This window comes from Podarcis tiliguerta, assembly GCF_965153285.1.
Source record: "Podarcis tiliguerta genome assembly, chromosome: 1".
NCBI lineage: Eukaryota > Metazoa > Chordata > Lepidosauria > Squamata > Lacertidae > Podarcis > Podarcis tiliguerta.
This window is the reverse complement of record NC_139534.1, coordinates 27,959,636-27,977,887: the sequence shown is the minus strand read 5'-3', so window position 1 is coordinate 27,977,887 and position 18,252 is coordinate 27,959,636. Positions and strand designations below refer to the sequence as shown.

Below are 18,252 nucleotides of genomic sequence, written 5' to 3'. Positions count from 1 at the left end.
AAAAAATATTCCCCAAAGCTGCACCATTCACCCTTTTTGTTTTTCCATCTTGATTTCTTATTTTGGCTGTGAGATTTGCAAGTTCTGCAAATTATTTTAGTTTATACAGTCATTGTTCTTTGGTTGGATATTTTCCCCTTTCCAACTTCTGGCATATACTAGTCTGGCTGCTGCCGTCACATAGAGAAATAAATTATGAGCCTTTGTGGGGATCTCATCTCCAATGATCGTTAATTGGAAATCTTCTGCTTTTTGTTTCTGTTTTGGAAATATGATCTGGAGATTTTTTTTTTTAGCTCATCATAAGCCACCCCCCAGAATTTTGGGGCAAGTTTACACTGCCATCACATATGGATAAAGGTCCCTCAACCTCTGAGCATTTCCAGCATATATTAGACCCTTGTCTGTACATCTTAACAAGTTTACTGGGGGGGTGAGAACTATGGTTTTTTTACACCTTCTAATACAGACAAGGAGCAAAATATCTCTCTTGCCTTAAGTTCAACCAAGCAGCCTTTGGCCTCTATCGCAGCAAGGATTTATTCGTGGTATATCCAGTGCTATTTTTCTAGAAAAAGAGGTGCCAGAACTCACCACGAATGCCTCCCTTGTTCTCTTAGAATGGCAATGGTGCCCACCTGAGAGGTGCCGGAACAGAGTTCCAGCTGAAAAAAAGCCCTGGGTATATCCTACTTCTATTCCTACTTTCTAACACCAATAAGTGTTAAGAAAACCCTTGCATGCTAATATTCACTGCCAAAGGGGTATCTACAAGAGTGGGGGATGTAGCTTGAATCATGGGACCTGTATGTTTATGAGAAAAAGTTTTAGTAGTTAAACCAGGAATAGCCAACATACAGCCCATAGTATGTGAAAGGCACCAGCTCCCAACAGCTTCAGCTAATGTAACTGAAGCTCCCTCGGTCCTGTATACCTGAAAACGGCCTCAGTCCAGTATACCTGAAGGAGCGTCTCCACCTCCATTGTTCTGCCCGGACACCGAGGTCCAGCGCCGAGGGCCTTCTGGTGGTTCCCTCGCTGCGAAAAGCCAAGTTACAGGGAACCAGGCAGAGGGCCTTCTTGATAGTGGCACCCTCCCTGTGGAACGCCCTCCAGATGTCAAAGAGAAAAATAACTACCAAACTTTTAGAAGACATCTAAAGGCAGCCCTGTTTAGGGAAGCTTTTAATGTTTAATAGGTTATTGTATTTTGGTGTTTTGTTGGAAGCCGCCCAGAGTGGCGGGGGTGACCCAGCCAGATGGGTGGGGTATAAATAATAATAATATATTATTATTATTATTATTATTATTATTATTATTATTATTAGGGACAAAAGGCATTGTAGACTAACGACAGCTTGAGGGTACTATGTTGGCCAATCCTGCTGCAAACCATTTTCTTTATGCTTCAAAATGCAAGACCTTTAAATATGCAGTGTTGGACTTCTCCCCTGTTCCAAGCCTGCCCTAGCCAATTTCCTGGAAAATGCAACAGGGCTAATGTAGCTGACCTTCATTAACTCAAGTTCGCGTTTATTTTATCAAGATGCGATAGATCTTTGAATCAATATTACTAATTAAAACAACAGCTTGGAGACACACACTCCCCTCTCCCTATTGAGGGCAAGCTGAAAAATAAGCCACAGTTGCCTGACATTTTAAATCAGCAGAGACTGATACGTTTGTCAAGAGCATAAATTTAGCACTTCTGCAATTAACTACCCTGTGTCAATGATCCCAAGTGTTAACATGTCCTAATCGTTCTGTGAATATATCCATTTTAAGCCATTCTTGAATAAGCTTCATCTATTGCAGGCAGAAAAGAATTTTGCTGTTGTCTTTAAAAAAAGCAGAGCTTTTTTTATTATTAACTCATTGAAATATCAATAAAAAGATAAAAGAAGCAAGAGTATATATTATATAAATTTAAGAAGTTTTTAAAAAGCACCTCACAACTAAAAAAAGAATCCGAGAACAATTGAGGTTTTATACCAGCTATTTCAATAAGCCTGCCTAAAGAAACAAATGTCTCTTATTGGATGCCTAAAAGAGAGGGAGAATTGCAAGGCAGGTTCTGAGAGCCCTGCAGTTCACATTAAACTCCCAACCATCAGGGCTTCAAAGGGACACATCACCTGACATCACTATGACATCAGGTGATTGTCAGGAGTGGCCCTGCCCAACTGTCAACTTTGATTTTCCAGGGGTAGGAGAAGATAAAAGATCTGGCCCTCCAACCAGAAAAAGTTTCCCATCCTTGGTCTATGTCAGCCTTCTTCAACCTTATGTTCCCAGATGTCACTGGACTACAAATCCCATTATCCCTGACCACTAGGTCCTGCTAGCTAGGGATGATGGGAGTTGTAGTCCAACACCATCTGGGGACCTAAAGTTGAGAGAGACTGATCTAGATAGACAATCAACTACATTCAGGTACAACCGGAGTCGACCAGCCCTACACACACTCTCACTTATCTTATGAACACACTCCTGTTATCTAATACCTCTGCATCTGTGGAGGGCCTCTTGAGAAGATGCCTGACAGCCGTCTCAATCAGGCCAGGCAGCAATACCTGCTTCCCCCCAGAAGCATTAATTGCTCCCTGGACCCACTTGCCCAGAGCCTTCCAGCTAGCTTTCGTTAGCGAAATGTGTGTGATTACAGCAGCCAAGGTGTCTTAATGTTTTGGCACTTGAATTCATGTTATGTGTAAAATTGCAATCATGGATTTCTTTCTTTCTTTCTTTCTTTCTTTCTTTCTTTCTTTCTTTCTTTCTTTCTTTCTTTCTTCCTTCCTTCCTTCCTTCCTTCCTTCCTTCCTTCCTTCCTTCCTTCCTTATCTGGGAACAGACCATCTTGTAGAAGCATAGTAATTTCCTTGCTGCTTAGTGGCTCACCATTTTTAAAATAATAAATAACTGAAGAGTTTCCTCCCAAGCACTGTTTCCTAAATGAGCCATGCATTTCCCCACAAAGCCTTATGGAAAGGAAGCATCTGGAAGTAAGTTGTGTTTCTTTTGCATCTAAATTGCAACCCACCATAGTTTCTGCAGCACTTATCTTCAGAGCCCAATGTAGACAATACCTTTTTTAAATGCAAAAGCACTGCATTTAAGCGAATAAATGAAGTACATTATTGATTCCAAGAGCTGAAAGGAGTTTTTTTTTTGTGCAGAATGTAATACAGAAGCACATCCAATAATAAACACTTTTTACTGAAATCTACTCATTGCAAGCTTTAACTGTGGCTGCTACTCCACCACAATCCCCCTTTCAACATCTAAGAATTGCACTAAATTCTGAACTGTATGTAATCACTAAGAAAACTGTTGCTACATCATGGCTTCATGTTTATCTTGAGTAACCTGAATGCCACCCATATTACGTTATAGCCCCAACAAACCAACAAATTACATCTAGGGTTCACTGGCTCCCAAACACAGCCTTGGCATAAATGACCGTTATTGTGATTTGATGGCTTTGTATGACAGCCTCTCACCTGGGCCATTCTACAGTTGCTTCCTATCACATGTCGCAGTTATCTTTCACAACTAAACAGATCTTAGTCAATTGGGTCCACCAGAGCGCTTCTTTAGAACAACCACCGCTGCGATCCATTTTAAATTACTGGACATATACGTGTTAAAGCTACAATATTAGAAGATAGGAAAACAGTTTTCAGATCCATGTTTCCCAGTTTGGCTCCTACAAAATGTATCACTAAAAATGGCGGCTCGGCAGCAGGAACTTTTTACCTGCACAACGTTTTTCTGGCAAGTGATCCATGAATTCTCCAGTTTTGCTGATAAATCTCACTTGTTTCTTTCACTCTCCCTTAGCAAACAGAGCAGAGAACATTAGCTCCTCGGTATCGAATGGTGTGGTGGGGGTCTGGGAAAGGGGAGAATCGCTCACAAATGGAGGTAGGAGCTATTTGCAACCCATCCCAAATTGTTCAGAAGGGTCCTCTGGAGAGGCTTTTTTGAGGTGGCTGCAGAGGGACAAAGGGAAAGGCAAACTTTCCTTCTATGAACCTCCGTAGGTTAACTTATCTAACAATCCAAGTCACTATGCACCAAGGAAGGAATTGACACGTTTAGCTGCAAGTTTTTGAACATGGAGAATTTGCAGCACCCGTGCAACTGTGAAAGTTTGTGCTGTGTAAGAAGTGCAAACCACCATTTCATCTGGTGCTGACATGCTATTACTGCACTCTGGATCTCAGGAACAATGCAGTGCTTATTGCAATTCAAGCACAGAGCTGTTAACACAAGACAACAGCAAGTCCCCTCCACAAAGAATACTTCAGATTCTGCTCTCTTTATAGAAAATACTGTAGAGCCATTAGTTCAGCTGGTCCCAATCAGAAAGCCTTGGCTATTTTCCTAAGTAACAAACCTGAGACATCAATAGTCGCTTAACTTCAAGAGCAGCTGTTGAGTCTTTGGATACATATGCCAAGTTTGTTTTTTTCTCTTCACAATTAAGCAGTGCTGTTTTCTGCAAATTATCCTTTCCAGTTAGTGAACTGTTTGTTTGTTTTTCAAAAAAAAGAGACCATTAAAACTGTTTTCTGCTTTCCTGTTTCAGTTTGTGTAGGGTAATAAAATGTTGAAAAGGTCAATGTTCAGTGCAGAAAGGCAGCTAATAAAGCACTAGAAATTAAGAAGACCTGGCTCAAAAGATCAGTAATTGTTTTCTATTTATTACATTACTTTATTGACCACAATACTGTACTTACCAGCTTAAAGGTTAATGTTTTCAAGGCCTTGGGATCATCTACTATTTTTTGTAAATTAGCAGCAACTGAGGAAAACAAAGCATAGAAAATGGAGTACACAGAAAACAACATGGTATACAGTTAATCATTGAATACATTTATTCAGGAGAAGCAGAATAGTGCACTTGTAAAAAGCTGCACCCCAAATTACACAAATTCCGGCTTGATTGCAACAGATGCATGGCAAGCACCTGCTCTGTTTCCTTGTGTCCTAATTTAATATTTGTCCTCTGTAGATGGATCCTCATGGGGGGGGAAATTACAAAATTTCATCTCGATATGGTTTCTGTTCTAACATTTTCACAGAGCTTGTTTTGTAGGGACCAGGACTTAGAAAGACGGGAAAATATATATTGTATTAGTTGCACACTTGCACTCAACTTCTGAAGACTATGATAATTTAATAGCCATTTCAACCCAGCATATTAAGTGGGTAAACAGAATGTTATTTATAGCTTTAAAAAGAGAAACAACAGGGTAGTAATTAACACACAACCCACAAGACCATCATCTTCTGTAGGACTGCAAGTTTAAAAAAAGATCTATATGGCCTAGTTTTCTTGCTAAGTAGTAGAAGAAATAGATTTATTTTTTAAGGGGAAAGTGTGGGTTTTTCTCCCCACTAAGAAGAGGTCTGAACTTTATTATTCTAAAAGCAGAAAAATAATAGTCAGCTGGCACCTTCTGACTCCTGAGTCTACAGCTTTTATCTATTCAATGCTAATCCCAGGAGGTAAACCTTCATTTTATCTCTTGTGACCCACCAAGTTGAATTTAGCTCACCGGTCACCTCTGGTGCCCCACCACCAACTTCATTACCCGCCTGTTGCTGTCAGCTGCCTGGTATGGTGAAGATGGGTGGTGTTGATACTGTTTTTTAGCACCTAAAATACATGGTCCCTGGGCTGCACTTGTCTTGGTCAGTTTGAAGAAATGTACGTCTGCTCTAAGAGTAGTGGATGAAATCACAAGTGGCATCCCAGTGGCAAGTTCACCATCACCACCACTGCCCTAACAGCATTTAAGAATATACTTATTTGAACATGCTTTGCAAATGTGACAGCAGCAACATGGTGCAAACTTTGCAACCAGGATGCTTCAGGCAGCATGTCAAATACGGCATGAGCTCCACCCCAATCCAACCTGAGCTTGATCATATGCAGTCAAATACTCTTAAGTCACAAACACTGTTTGCTTTTAAGTGTCATTGCGCCCTTCCTGTCCCTTTTGTTTTCTTTTAACGCAAACAGTAATTTTGTTCTCTGGCTATTAGAAAAACATCAGTGTGTTGACAATCATTTCTTATTGTAATTCTGTTTCTCTTCTAGTTATGTGCTTACATAAGCAATCTTTCACTCTTTATTATGATAAAATGGGCAAATGCTGTGCAACTACCATCATCCCTGACCATTGGCCATGATGGTTGGTAGTGATTGGAACCGGAGTCCAACAAAACCTGGTTAGTCCCGCCCATGTCCCCCAGTGATAAATTCAAGCATCTATCAAAAACCCATGTGCCACATGGGTTTTATGATATGTAAAAACAAATTATAATGAAGAAACAAATAGAGATGAAATGTTCCTGGTGTGAAGTCTCACATTTAACAGTCCCTAGACCTCATCCTCCCAAATCCTTGGGAAAATTAGCCACTCCGGAAAGAGGCAGTAGAGACAGACAATGGACAAAGACAAGATGGTAGCTCCTCCTCTCCTCTGAGTTTGATTGTGAGCAATCCCCACTCCTGTCATTTCTGCCCATTACTGGGAGTTATTTAAGAGTTCAACAGGCTAAGCTAGGCTGTTCATGTTTTCAGTGGTGAGCATAAGGTATAGCCCAGCTTTAGAAGTATGAAGAAACCACTGGAAATTACTTCGTGTTCTTTGACAAGCATTTTAAGATACTTATTTCTGCATTGATCTGATGCCATTACTATGTTAATTTTGACATTTGAAAGCCGTTGGTTCATTAAACCTGCTGCACTGCAAGAGTGGAAGGAACTGAATTTGTGATTAACTAGTTTCCAGAATAACTCAATCAGTCAGCCTTTATCCAAAGTTTTCTTGAAAAGAAGGATCCCAGCTGAGGCAGCACTAGGTGAAGAAAAGCAGTACTCTCACCAAAGAACAGGGCCACAGTAGGCCCAGATTAGAGACTAACAGAATGAAAATGCCTTGGTTCAAGTTTCTTTGCTGAACTGGGGGGGGGGGGGGGAGCGAGCTTCACAACATTTCGAACTTGTAGTCAACCAAGTTTTACTCAAAGTAGGCATGCTGAACATGTCTGTTAGGGCCATTCATTTCAATGGGTCTATTCTGAGTAAAACCTACTTGAATATTACCCATGGATATTGATTAAGGAAGTTTCCATACAATACTGGAATTGCCTTGTGCATTTTCCCATGCTCACAAAATCTTATGTCATAATAAATCTGTTAGTCATCAAAGGTGGCACAAAACACTCTTGTGCTGGCTACAGTTCAGACCAGTGGCGTAGTGTGGTCTGGCTACAGTTCAGACCAGTGGCCACAGGGGTGGTTGCCCTGGGAGCAAAATTGTTAAAGGTAAAGGTAAAGGGACACCTGACCATTAGGTCCAGTCATGACCGACTCTGGGGTTGTGGCGCTCATCTCACTTTATTGGCCGAGGGAGCCGGCATACAGCATGACTAAGCCGCTTCTGGCGAACCAGAGCAGCGCACGGAAATGCCGTTTACCTTCCCACCGGAGCGGTACCTATTTATCTACTTGCACTTTGACGTGCTTCCGAACTGCTAGGTTGGCAGGAGCAGGGACCGAGCAACGGGAGCTCACCCCGTTGCGGGGATTCGAACCGCCGACCTTCTGATCGGCAAGTCCTAGGCTCTGTGATTTAACCCACAGCGCCACCCGCGTCCCTTGCAAAATTGCTAGGAGCACAAAATTTCAACACCCAGTGCTGCCTCAATACAGCTGTGGGCTCCATTGAAAACGGCTTCTGCATGTGAACCTGGAAGTGACCTCTCCAAATGACTCTTCTTATCTCTATGGCTGTGACCTCCTGGGTTACGCAGATGCTATTAGGCAGTTGAATGCACATGTGTACTCCATCCGTTACCCAGCCACCCAATGCTCTGACGGCACCGGGCTCTGGCAACCTACGCTACAACCCTGGTTCAGACTCTCCCACAGCCTACATTCCACGTCAATACACACAAGAGAGGCTCAAAAGGCAGGTTTGCAGTCATGGGAGAACACTTGAAAAACATACACAGTACAGCATAAAGTACTTGTGTGGGTTGTTAAAAATCAAGGTGTGCCACTTCCTACTAGCCTGGCAGTTATCAATCAGTGCCTCCATTGTCAACATCTACCATCACTTTCATGAAACTGACTACTGAAGAAAGATCAAGCAGAAGCTCTTGACAAATTTCAGTCCGTATATTTTAATCAAAACAGGAAATGTTATTTGACAACCAATTCCTGTTAACTCAAGGTATCTCCCCTGAAGAAACTACTTTGGGTTTTGAGATAGGATGCAATGGCAGATAGAGGTGGAGATCAAGGGAACGCCTGCAAGTAATCCCTGCGAATTGCACTGTCAGCTAACTGTTAAGAAGAGAAGCCACACTTTGCTCAGAAACATCATACGGTTAAAAATAACCTCTGATGTGCACAAGTGCAGACACACATTCCTGTATTTGAATCCTAGTTCTGAGCAGAAAAACTAAAAGGGTCAAATGGTTTCTCTCCCGCATTGATTCACTGCTCAAAATGGTCACCCGCTACAGCAGCTTTTCCTTAAAAAATAAAAAAAGCTGTGAGATTGTTACAGGGGGTCTGCTGTCCAAAATTTAGTTTAGCCCCCAGTTACATTATCAAATTCTCTCTGAGGAATACTAAAGTGAATCCTGGTGATTTGTGAACGAGGTTTTGAAGGACAGGAACACTCAATGTGGAGATCAAGAACAGGTGGGGAAATTAACATCACTATTTTATCCAAGAAGCAACCTGAAAAGAAAAAGAAAAAAAAGACACAACCCAAAGCTTTCTGAAACAAGGATTGAGTCATGAAGTTTTAAGACAGAGAGTGCTTTGTGAAAAGGGTTTCTGTTGTGTTTTGTACCCCTGGCCATGCATGTTACTGTTCCATAGGTTTCCCGTATCTTAACGATTCACAATGCATTAAGGAGCAGGATGGAAAGCTGCGCAAAAAGACATCTAAACTCCATCTTCAGCTAGATGTATGTATCAAGAGACGGAGGTGTAGAAGACGGGGAAATAAATAGGCAGGGAAAATGATGAAAGCAGAAGTGGCAAGTCTTCAGAAGCTTTACAATATTCTCCTGTGCTTTAACTACAAATGCCATTGCAAATTAGGCAGAGACTGTATGCAGACACTTTGATCTCTCTTTTAATATAAAACTGAAGCAAGCGACTTTTACATTACGAAGGCAAACCATGCCATGGAGCAAGTCACTATGGATTTTTCAAGAGAAAGAATACTGTTACTTTCATATCCTTAAGCAAATTCACTCTTATGTGTCTGACCAACCCGACTGAAGTATGGCGAGAAATTATGTTAAAGTGCGCTATTTCGGTTAACCTTTTATGCCTTTTCTTTTTAAACACATTGCGCAAAGACTAAACAAACAATTCTTCTTTACTCAAGTCTCACCAGAAGTCAATGTCATATAATATTTCAACCCCTCTTGGTTACCAAGGCATAAGCCCCCTATTATCTTAAATATATATATATATTCAGAGTAAATTCAAAATGCAAAGCTTGCTGTACAAACTTCATAGGATGAAGAGGGCACTGGAGAAAATTCCTTCAATGATATTTTACATTTATTTTACACCAGAGGTTTCCCAGTCAGCTTGTCAAAGCCAGTTGCAGCTACCATCTTTGTTACCTATTTATATAGGCGGGGTGCTTAATCTGTAGCCTTCCAGATGTTTATATGACTCCAGCTACCATCATCCCCGAGAACTGGGCCGTGCTGGCTAGGGCTGGTGGGAAGGACAGCCAGTCAACACCAAAAAGATTTAAATTAGAACCAGAGGGCTCAATTTCTCACTTAAGTAATAAAACCTATGTCTAGACTGAACCACTTGACTACAGGTGGGGGGGGGGGGGGCTTCACCTGACCAGTCAGTTCTCTACACATGAACATTTCACCCACGTACCAAAGTTAGGATCAGGAATAAAGGTTCTAACTTAAAAAGCAAGCACACTCATGACCCAATGGCTTTGGAGGACAAACAGCAGGTCTGGTGTGTGCTATGGGACACTGTTCCAGATTCCCTCAATGAAGTTCTTGGCTAATGCAATAGGAAGAAAAAGGGGCAGAGGTAAATGCCACCTACCATCTTAAACCATTATCTTTCTGCTTCTGTAGCTTCAGGGGTGTGTGTGTTTATGCAGAGGTTGGATGGCCACCTGTCATGGATGCTTTAGTTGAGATTCCTGCCTTGCAGGGGGTTGAACCAGATGCCCCTCCGAGTGCCTTCCAACTCTACAACTCTATAAAGCCTACTGGAAGATCAAATCTCACAAGGCTTTCACAGAACTTGAGAGTTTTGTCTGCACTTTGATCTGGTACGCAGGCTGAGACCCTACCTGCCCGCAGACTGTCTCGCCAGAGTGGTGCATGCTCTAGTTATCTCCCACTTGGACTACTGCAACACGCTCTACGTGGGGCTACAATTGAAGGTGACCCGGAAACTACAACTACTCCAGAATGTAGCAGCTAGACTGGTGACTGGGAGTGGCCGTTGAGACCACATAACACCAGTCCTGAAAGACCTATACTGATTCCCAGTGTGTTTCCGGGCACAATTCAAAGCGTTGGTGCTGACCTTTAAAGCCCTAAACGGCCTCTGCCCAGTATACCTGAAGGAGCGCCTCCACCCCCATCGTTCAGCCCAGACACTGAGGTCCAGCTCCAAGGGCCTTCTGGTGCAAGAAGTGAGGTTACCGGGAACCAGGCAGAGGGCCTTCTCAGTAGTGCCGCCTGTCCTCCCATCAGATGTCAAAGAAATAAACAACTATCTGACTTTCAGAAGACATCTGAAGGCAGCCCTGTTTAGGGACGTTTTTAATGCTTGATGTTTTATTGTGTTTTTAATATTGTGTTGGGAGTCGCCCAGAGTGGCTGGGCAAACCCAGCCAGATGGGCGGGGTATAAATAATAAATTATTATTATCTACAGGTTGCTTCTCTGCATGCTTCAGCTGAAAAGTGGAATTGCAACGTACCAGTTGCTTTCAATCAGGGTGCTTTGGGAACTGATGGAACCTGTTCCTTCCTAAAAAAAAATAAATTTAGCTAAACTAAGCTTCTACAGCAATCCCTGTAGGAAAAACCCCCTGAGAAGTTTGTTTTGGTGAGGAGAAATGTCAGTAAATCAAGACGCACACACCAGTAAGCAAGGAGCTTATATGCATTTTTGGCAGACACTGGGAATCTTCATCCAATAGGCCCTGTCTTTATATCAGAGGAAGTTGCACACTCTTCTCTTTCATTTGCTGGATCTCCTTCTCATGTCTATGGGGGACACTGGAAGGTTATGAGAACCATAAAGAAACCTCATTTTCCTTAGGGACAGGATGTTGGTGCCCAAAAGATATGTTGGAGCCTTTTGTAAGGCCTATTTCTGTGAAAATCTCAGCCTGAAATGCTGTGGAGTGTGGGGTTTTTTTTTGGGGGGGGGGTCAGAAGAGAAGAAAACCTCATACTTTTAGAAGCATATGCATAGATCCTAACACCACAGATACAGAAGAGTGAAGCTGAACATTTTATGTTACCAAACAAGCAAGAATTCCACCAGGAGGCAGAGATAATCACTGAAGCTAAATAAAAATATCTTAGTTAAACCACACTGAAGTACCGTATTGCTTATTTATATTAGAAATCATGCTGAGGATTCCCTTGAGAATCGATGGTAGTCAATGAAGTTTTGATAACACGGGTCCTTTTTGTGCAAAACCAAAGAATAAGAGAGGTTGTGAATGGGCCCTTATCCATTTAACCATACTGAGTTATAGCAACAGTGTAATTTCAAAACGAAACGTGATTTACCTATGACTACATCGTGGCCGTCAACCAGGCCTGCAGAAAACAGCTCTTGAGAAACGCCATCTGCTGTGTCTGTGTGGAACGTGAAACGAATATGTATTAGTCATAATTAAACGGGACACACACACACACACACACACACACACAATCAATAAGCCTGGGCAATTTGTTTTAAAAGTAATTTTAATCTATGGGTGTCCATTACCAAAGGGTGCTTAAAACCAAAACTTATTTTCGTTAGAGGCACCATGTACTCCACCACTGATAGCTCTCTCATTTTCCACACACATTCAAAAGCACAGGGTTAATTGTTTAATTCTTCACCAATCCTATAAAGCTCCTTTGTTTAAGCCAGTGGAATTCCTCCTCAGCCATGTAATTAGGTATCCACATTGTAATGAATGTGGGAAAGTTAAGAGGGCCTATGAAATAAACAGGGCCTGAGAGCCACACGGTCTTTTCTCCATCCCTCACTTTTAATAAGAGCTTTCAGTTCAGGACACAAGGAGCAGCTGGACCCAAATTCACGAACAGCTTCAGAAGCAAGCGTTTGCACTGGCTTGACGTAAAAGTGTTGCGGGGAAAAAGACAACGCTCTAAACAACTTTCTCCCCCTGCAAAGGATGGATACGGTCCTGCCTACAGGTACTGAGTAGCGTATAAGACTTCCAAGATCTGTGTAACCCTTCAATGCTATGACATTTTAGTTATCTCAACTAAAAGTAACGTATTCCTGTATTAGGACCACAATGACATGGCAGCACTTGATGCCACAATAAAAAAAACCCTAAATGGATATGTAAGGAGAGAGACATGTGGACAGCTGGGTCTTTTAAAGAGTTTCCACTACAGAAGCTCTAGCAGCCATATAAACACATGCTGCTGCTGCTGCTGCTGCTGCTGCTGCTGTATTTCCCCCCCAAGTGACTTATGCCTTCAACCCTCAGATTTGCTGCAACAAAAACTTCAAAAAAGGAAAGCCCTGTTGAGTGCATCGTCCTCTTTTGTGCAGGCAATGAAGTCCAAGTTTACCGTTTACTAGCTGAAAAGGTTAAGCCTGAACAGCTTTGGATAAAGCCTTCCGTCGTAATATTTTGTATATTGAAAGTGTTTAGGTTCATCAAGATGGCTTTTGGGAGTGTGTACGCCGTTAAGGCAGGCCCACAGTTTATGCAGCAAACGCAAACTGGATAGCTCAGTTGGTTAGAGCGTAGTGCTGATCATATCAAGGTTGCAGGTTCAATTCCCATATGGGACAACTGCTTATTCCTGCATTGCAGTGTGTTGGACTTAATGATCCTCAGTGTCCCATCCAATTCTATAATTCTAGGGTTCTATGAGCTGCCATGTGCAAACTGCTGCTTGATGACAAATGCAATGTTCCAGGGTTTCCAGACATTGCACAGCATTGCTGGTGTACTTGCAGCAATTCTGTCTACCATTTAAAGGCAGATGCATGCTTGTTTCATCAGAACCAGGGTTTGTGATAAAAGACATGTGTTCTGCAGAGAATGTGACTCTGTTTTTAAGTACTGCAAATGGCTTGACCATAGCAATAGGCATTAGGGGTGCTGTATGGACCTTTGTAAAAAAAGGGGGTCAACCCGCAGCCAGTATCTATCTTGGCCTGAATTACTATATCACCACCAAATGCCATTATCACCCAAAGTTAGCAGCACTAGAAACAAACATACTACAAAAAATACATCCGCTGTATCTTGGTGTTCCCAATAGAATTTTCTTACTAAAAACCTCTAAGGATTCAATGTAGCTCCTAATACCTAAACAGTCCTACTCAATCTATTTATATGCAACATTTTCCACATGAAAGGCAGCTTACAAAAATAACAGCCTAAATAAAATACTCCTAATAGGTAATCAAACTTGCAATCTCCCTACAGCGCTAACAGTTCCATAAGTAACAGTTCATTTTAAATATATTAAATTAAGTGAACATAAAAGCTTACCAGCTGGCCGATTAATATCCAAAAGCAGTCCTAGAACTAGTGAACAGCAACTTGCAACCTCCCCACCTGACTTCTTCAGAAGATTCAAATGGCCAGAAGCATCTTTGGCAGCCCCTCCCACTTTGAAGCAGTGGCCCAAAGAGACTACTGCCCAGGCCTTCATTGACCAGCTTGACCGGCTACCTGCAACTGTGGCATTGTGCAAGAGGCAGCATGGGAAAAGCTGTACGAGAAGATGACTCCCTTTTTAACAATCCAAGGAAGTGTAGATTCGTGCATCGCAATGCCAGAGCCATTTTCTTACACGCAGACTTCCTCGAAGCAAGGAATCCTGATGACAGGAACAGTGCCATGCAGGCAAGTTGCCACAATGGCACTTGGGAGATGGCAGCCTGACACACAATGCAGCCAATTCTTCCCCACCCCCCTGGGTCGCAAATGTGCTCATAATGAGAAGTCAACTGTGCTGAAGCTTAGTACCCAAGATGGTCCCATGTGGTGCCTTTGGGGCACATCGATAAGGAGTCAGCACTAGGCGAAACATCCTGCAGAGATGAGAAGAGCTACAACACTGCAGTGTCTCCCTGCAATTGAAACTGCTAGATTGTACCCTAGGGGGTCGGTTAGTAGAATCTTCACTGCCAAGGCTCCCACACTCTTTATATTCTGCCCTGCAGTTAACAATTTTTACATAGCCATCACTTATTGGTATGCCACAGTAACTCATATGCTGTACAACTCTGAGGTCAGTTATCAGCAGGATTGCTTTGAACTGCGCACTTCATTACATTAATTTTCAGAGAGACTGATAGAGTGCTCTCTTTCTCGTTCTTTCCCTCTCTCCCTTTCTCTCTTTAGTATCCTCTACCTCGAACCAAAACATTCCACAACTATGCCACTAAAAATTTACACACTTGGCACTAGTTTTGTTTCAGTTAAGTAGCGTAATATAAAACATTTGGTTGGTACAAGCGATTTCACAGAGCTAATTTATATTAAACTATAAAGCAGAAATCAATTTCCGAAATACCATTTGGAGCCATAAAAGCATAATTTCAATTAAAAGTCTTACCTCTGCCTGGAGTAAACTCAAATCGTATGTCATTAAGTTCCTTTCTGGAATTCCTGGAGGGAGGAAAAAAGGAGCCACGGTAAACACATCAAAATGTAATGAAGTGCAAGCCTTGTGCATTCCAAATGTATTCAAGCTTCATAAATAAGTTGCTATTAATATGTAGGCAGTATTTTGCAGTTTTATGGCCTTGTCTTTCCCCAAGCGCATCACAAATGCACAAGGGCATCAACACAAGGGAAAACCCTGGAAGGGGGGGGCGGAGTTTAACCATATTGCATTCTTTTCAAATAAATCTAAAATTACACACTTTTACATTCAGTTTTATGAGCATCTAATTTTTTTAAAGAAAAAAGTATGAGAGAGAAGTAAGTTTTGTTCTGTACCGAGAGAAGTATAAATATAACTCAGCACTCTCTCCCTGAATAGTAAAGGGCTAGATTACAATCAGAAAACTCAATTCAAGTTCCTCCAAGTTTTTGTCTTGTATTTCTACCCTTATTTCTGAGCGCAACTGTGCTTATACATAAGCTTAGGGCGCAGGTGGGAAACCTGTCACCCTCCAGATGTTGTTGCACTCCAAATCCCATCAGAATAGCCAATGGTCAGGAATGATGGGAGTGGTAGTCAAAGAATATCTAGAAAGCTGAAGGCTCCCCACTCATACACCGCGAATTCTATACTCTGCCGCTGAAATATTGGGGGGGGGGCAACCATCATAAGGGGATGAATCCACAACACTGTGCCTCCCCAAGAGCTTTCAGGCATTCTTTTGAGACTTTATTTTCACAGCATCACTAAGCTGAAGAGGAGTAAGGTTAAATGAGAAGGAAGAAAACAAACAAGCATTACGGAATCGAATTCAAGAGAGAAGTGCTATCACTTGCCCAAACACTCAGCAGAGCACTTACAAGCACGCTAAAGTCAGCAGGTTAAGTTATATTTCTCTTTCAGTTTTATAAGCTGAGCTTTCAACAAAAAAGCTGACAAAATTAGTCTGCACATCTGTTTTGAAAAATGCTGCCCTTCTTATGTAAAGAGAACTTAATATGTAGGGCTGCCTCTGAAGACAGTTCGGAAACTTCAGCTAGTACGGAATTCAGAGGCCAGGTTGCTTACTGGAGGAAGAGGGTTACGCCGATCTGGTCTGACTGCACTGGTTACCTATTGCTTTCCGGGCCCAATTCAAAGTGCTGGTTTTGACCTACAAAGCCTTAAACAGCTCAGGACCGCAATACCTCAAGGACTACCTCTTTCCATATAAACCTACCCGGACCCTGAAATCATCTTCTGAGGCCCTTCTTTGTGTGCCTCCTCCCTGTGGGGTCCAGAGGGTGGCAACATGAGAAAGGGCCTTCTCTGCAGTGGCTCCCCGTTTGTGGAATGCTCACCCCAGGGAAGTTCGCCTGGCACCTTCATTATACACCTTTAGGCACCAGGCAAAAACGTTCCTTTTTAACCAGACCTTTGGTTGATTTCATTGATGTCCTACGCCCTTTTGAAATGTTGGGGGTTTTTTAGGGGGTGGGTTATTGGGTTGTTTTTATTTTGATTATATATTTTGTGGTTTTATATTTTTATTTTGTTCTGTGAACTGCCCTGAGACCTTCGGGTATAGGATGGAATATAAATGTAATAAATAAATTTAAAAACATTTTCAGGAACGGGATGCCAGAAATCACTTGATTTCAGCCTTGAGATCACATATGTAAAATTCAACTAATCAGCAGGACGATTTGGGGGTGGGGTGAAAACCAGCTCACCTGGGCAAAAGTTGGATCACCGGGTTTAGCTACTTCCCAACAGTGTCCTTTACTATGGCTGCCCCTCACACCTGTGGGCACGTAGATTGCAGAAAGGCCACACAGCTAAGATTGAAAAGGCCATGGCTCAGCTGCAGACCATATACTTTGCATGTAAAAAATTCAAAGTTCAATCCACGGTATGTCCAGTTACTGTTGGCTTTTTGCAGTATGGTAGCGCTGCAGAGAGCTTGCTGGGGAGACCATGCATTAAAAAGGGACTCAAAAATAACTTAAACAAGGTTTTACTTACAAAAACAAAAACTCCTTTTACACTAAATACATTAACAAACAAACATGACCCAACCACCAACCCATCTCCCAGGGTAATGGGAGAGCTAGGTGCTGCTCCTTATATACTACACCCAATTCCTGACACAGCTTAATCAATGCAACTCAGCAGCACCTGCTATGTTTCACAGCTGTAAAGCTGGATCTCGTTATTTTGCTCTGGCCCTTGCTCTGGCCCCTTAAAGATATACACATCGGGTGAAACAATGATGAACCTTTACATTTAAAGAAACAATTCAACAGTTACACCTGAGACATACTCCCTGAACCCCTGGGGAACTGCTGCCAGTCAACTTTAGATAATACTGAGGTAGACGGATTAAGGCAGCAACTTCCTGTGTTTCTGAAGTCCTGCTCCTGATGACACATTTCATTGAGAGAAAACCTCCTCTCCTCACCTTCCACTAAAAAACAGAAAAGGGTATTGTGCATATAGACAGCTCCAGAGCAGCACTAGACTAATTTCACTCCTCTTTCCTCAATTCATAGTGACAGGTGTTTTGCTAGTACCATAAGAAGAAGTTCGGTAGCGCACGGATTTTGTAACAGCTTTGTATGTAAGAATGCATATAACATAAGGAGATACTAATCCTAGCATTCCCTTCTAGAATACGCCTGAAGGTGGGCAGGTAGTTAACATTAACATGTTTCTATTTAATTACATCATTTATTTTATCATTTTCGCTGAGCTCGGTGTCAATCTGCCCATGCAGGATAGAGCATGTTTAACATGTGTGCCACACACAACGTAAACAACTTTATGTTCTGATAATGCAGCTAATTCTGCACTTCCACTTTCATATTGATTGACACTTTCCCCTTTGTCAATAAAACAATCTCCTTTGCCCGAGGACAGAAGTGGGGGCATAGGGAGAGGAAAAAAGAAGACAGCCATCTCATTTTGGAAACAGCAAGTGGGCAAAGACCAGATACAAACATAATTGCTGTAGCGCACTTTTTCCCTCTCCTGGCGAATAGCTCAATCTGCTTGAAAAGCTAATAGCAGTGAAATGTGTTTTGCGGTCCATTATTCTTCTGTTCCTCAGCATGGAAACTGTAAGCAGACTCATATTTCAGTGTACCAGGCCATGAAGTCTTGCTGTGGGAAAACTAAATCCAACATCCAGGCACGCTCAGCCATGACTCAGAACTATTATCACTTGCTAAACACATATTAAGAAAATGTCACACAGTCACAAAAACACGATCACGCAAGAACAACAAAAATGGATTGGCAAGACAACAGATACAACTTTTTGCAAAATGAGCGCAGCAAAAGAAGT

General features: G+C 42.1%; 1 protein-coding gene across 7 annotated transcripts in view; it reads right to left on the bottom strand.

The window, feature by feature from the left end:
* Nucleotides 1–18,252, bottom strand: part of STK39 (serine/threonine kinase 39) — a 109,154-nt gene that overhangs the window by 2,007 nt on the left and 88,895 nt on the right. For all 7 annotated transcript variants that reach the window (XM_083409634.1, XM_083409630.1, XM_083409635.1 and 4 more), the window contains exons 15-17: nt 14,877–14,929; nt 11,841–11,909; nt 4,743–4,807 (exon numbers count right to left, since the gene is read on the bottom strand). In XM_083409634.1, the coding sequence (XP_083265760.1) occupies nt 4,743–4,807; nt 11,841–11,909; nt 14,877–14,929 (187 nt within the window). The remainder of the gene's footprint in view (nt 1–4,742; nt 4,808–11,840; nt 11,910–14,876; nt 14,930–18,252) is intronic.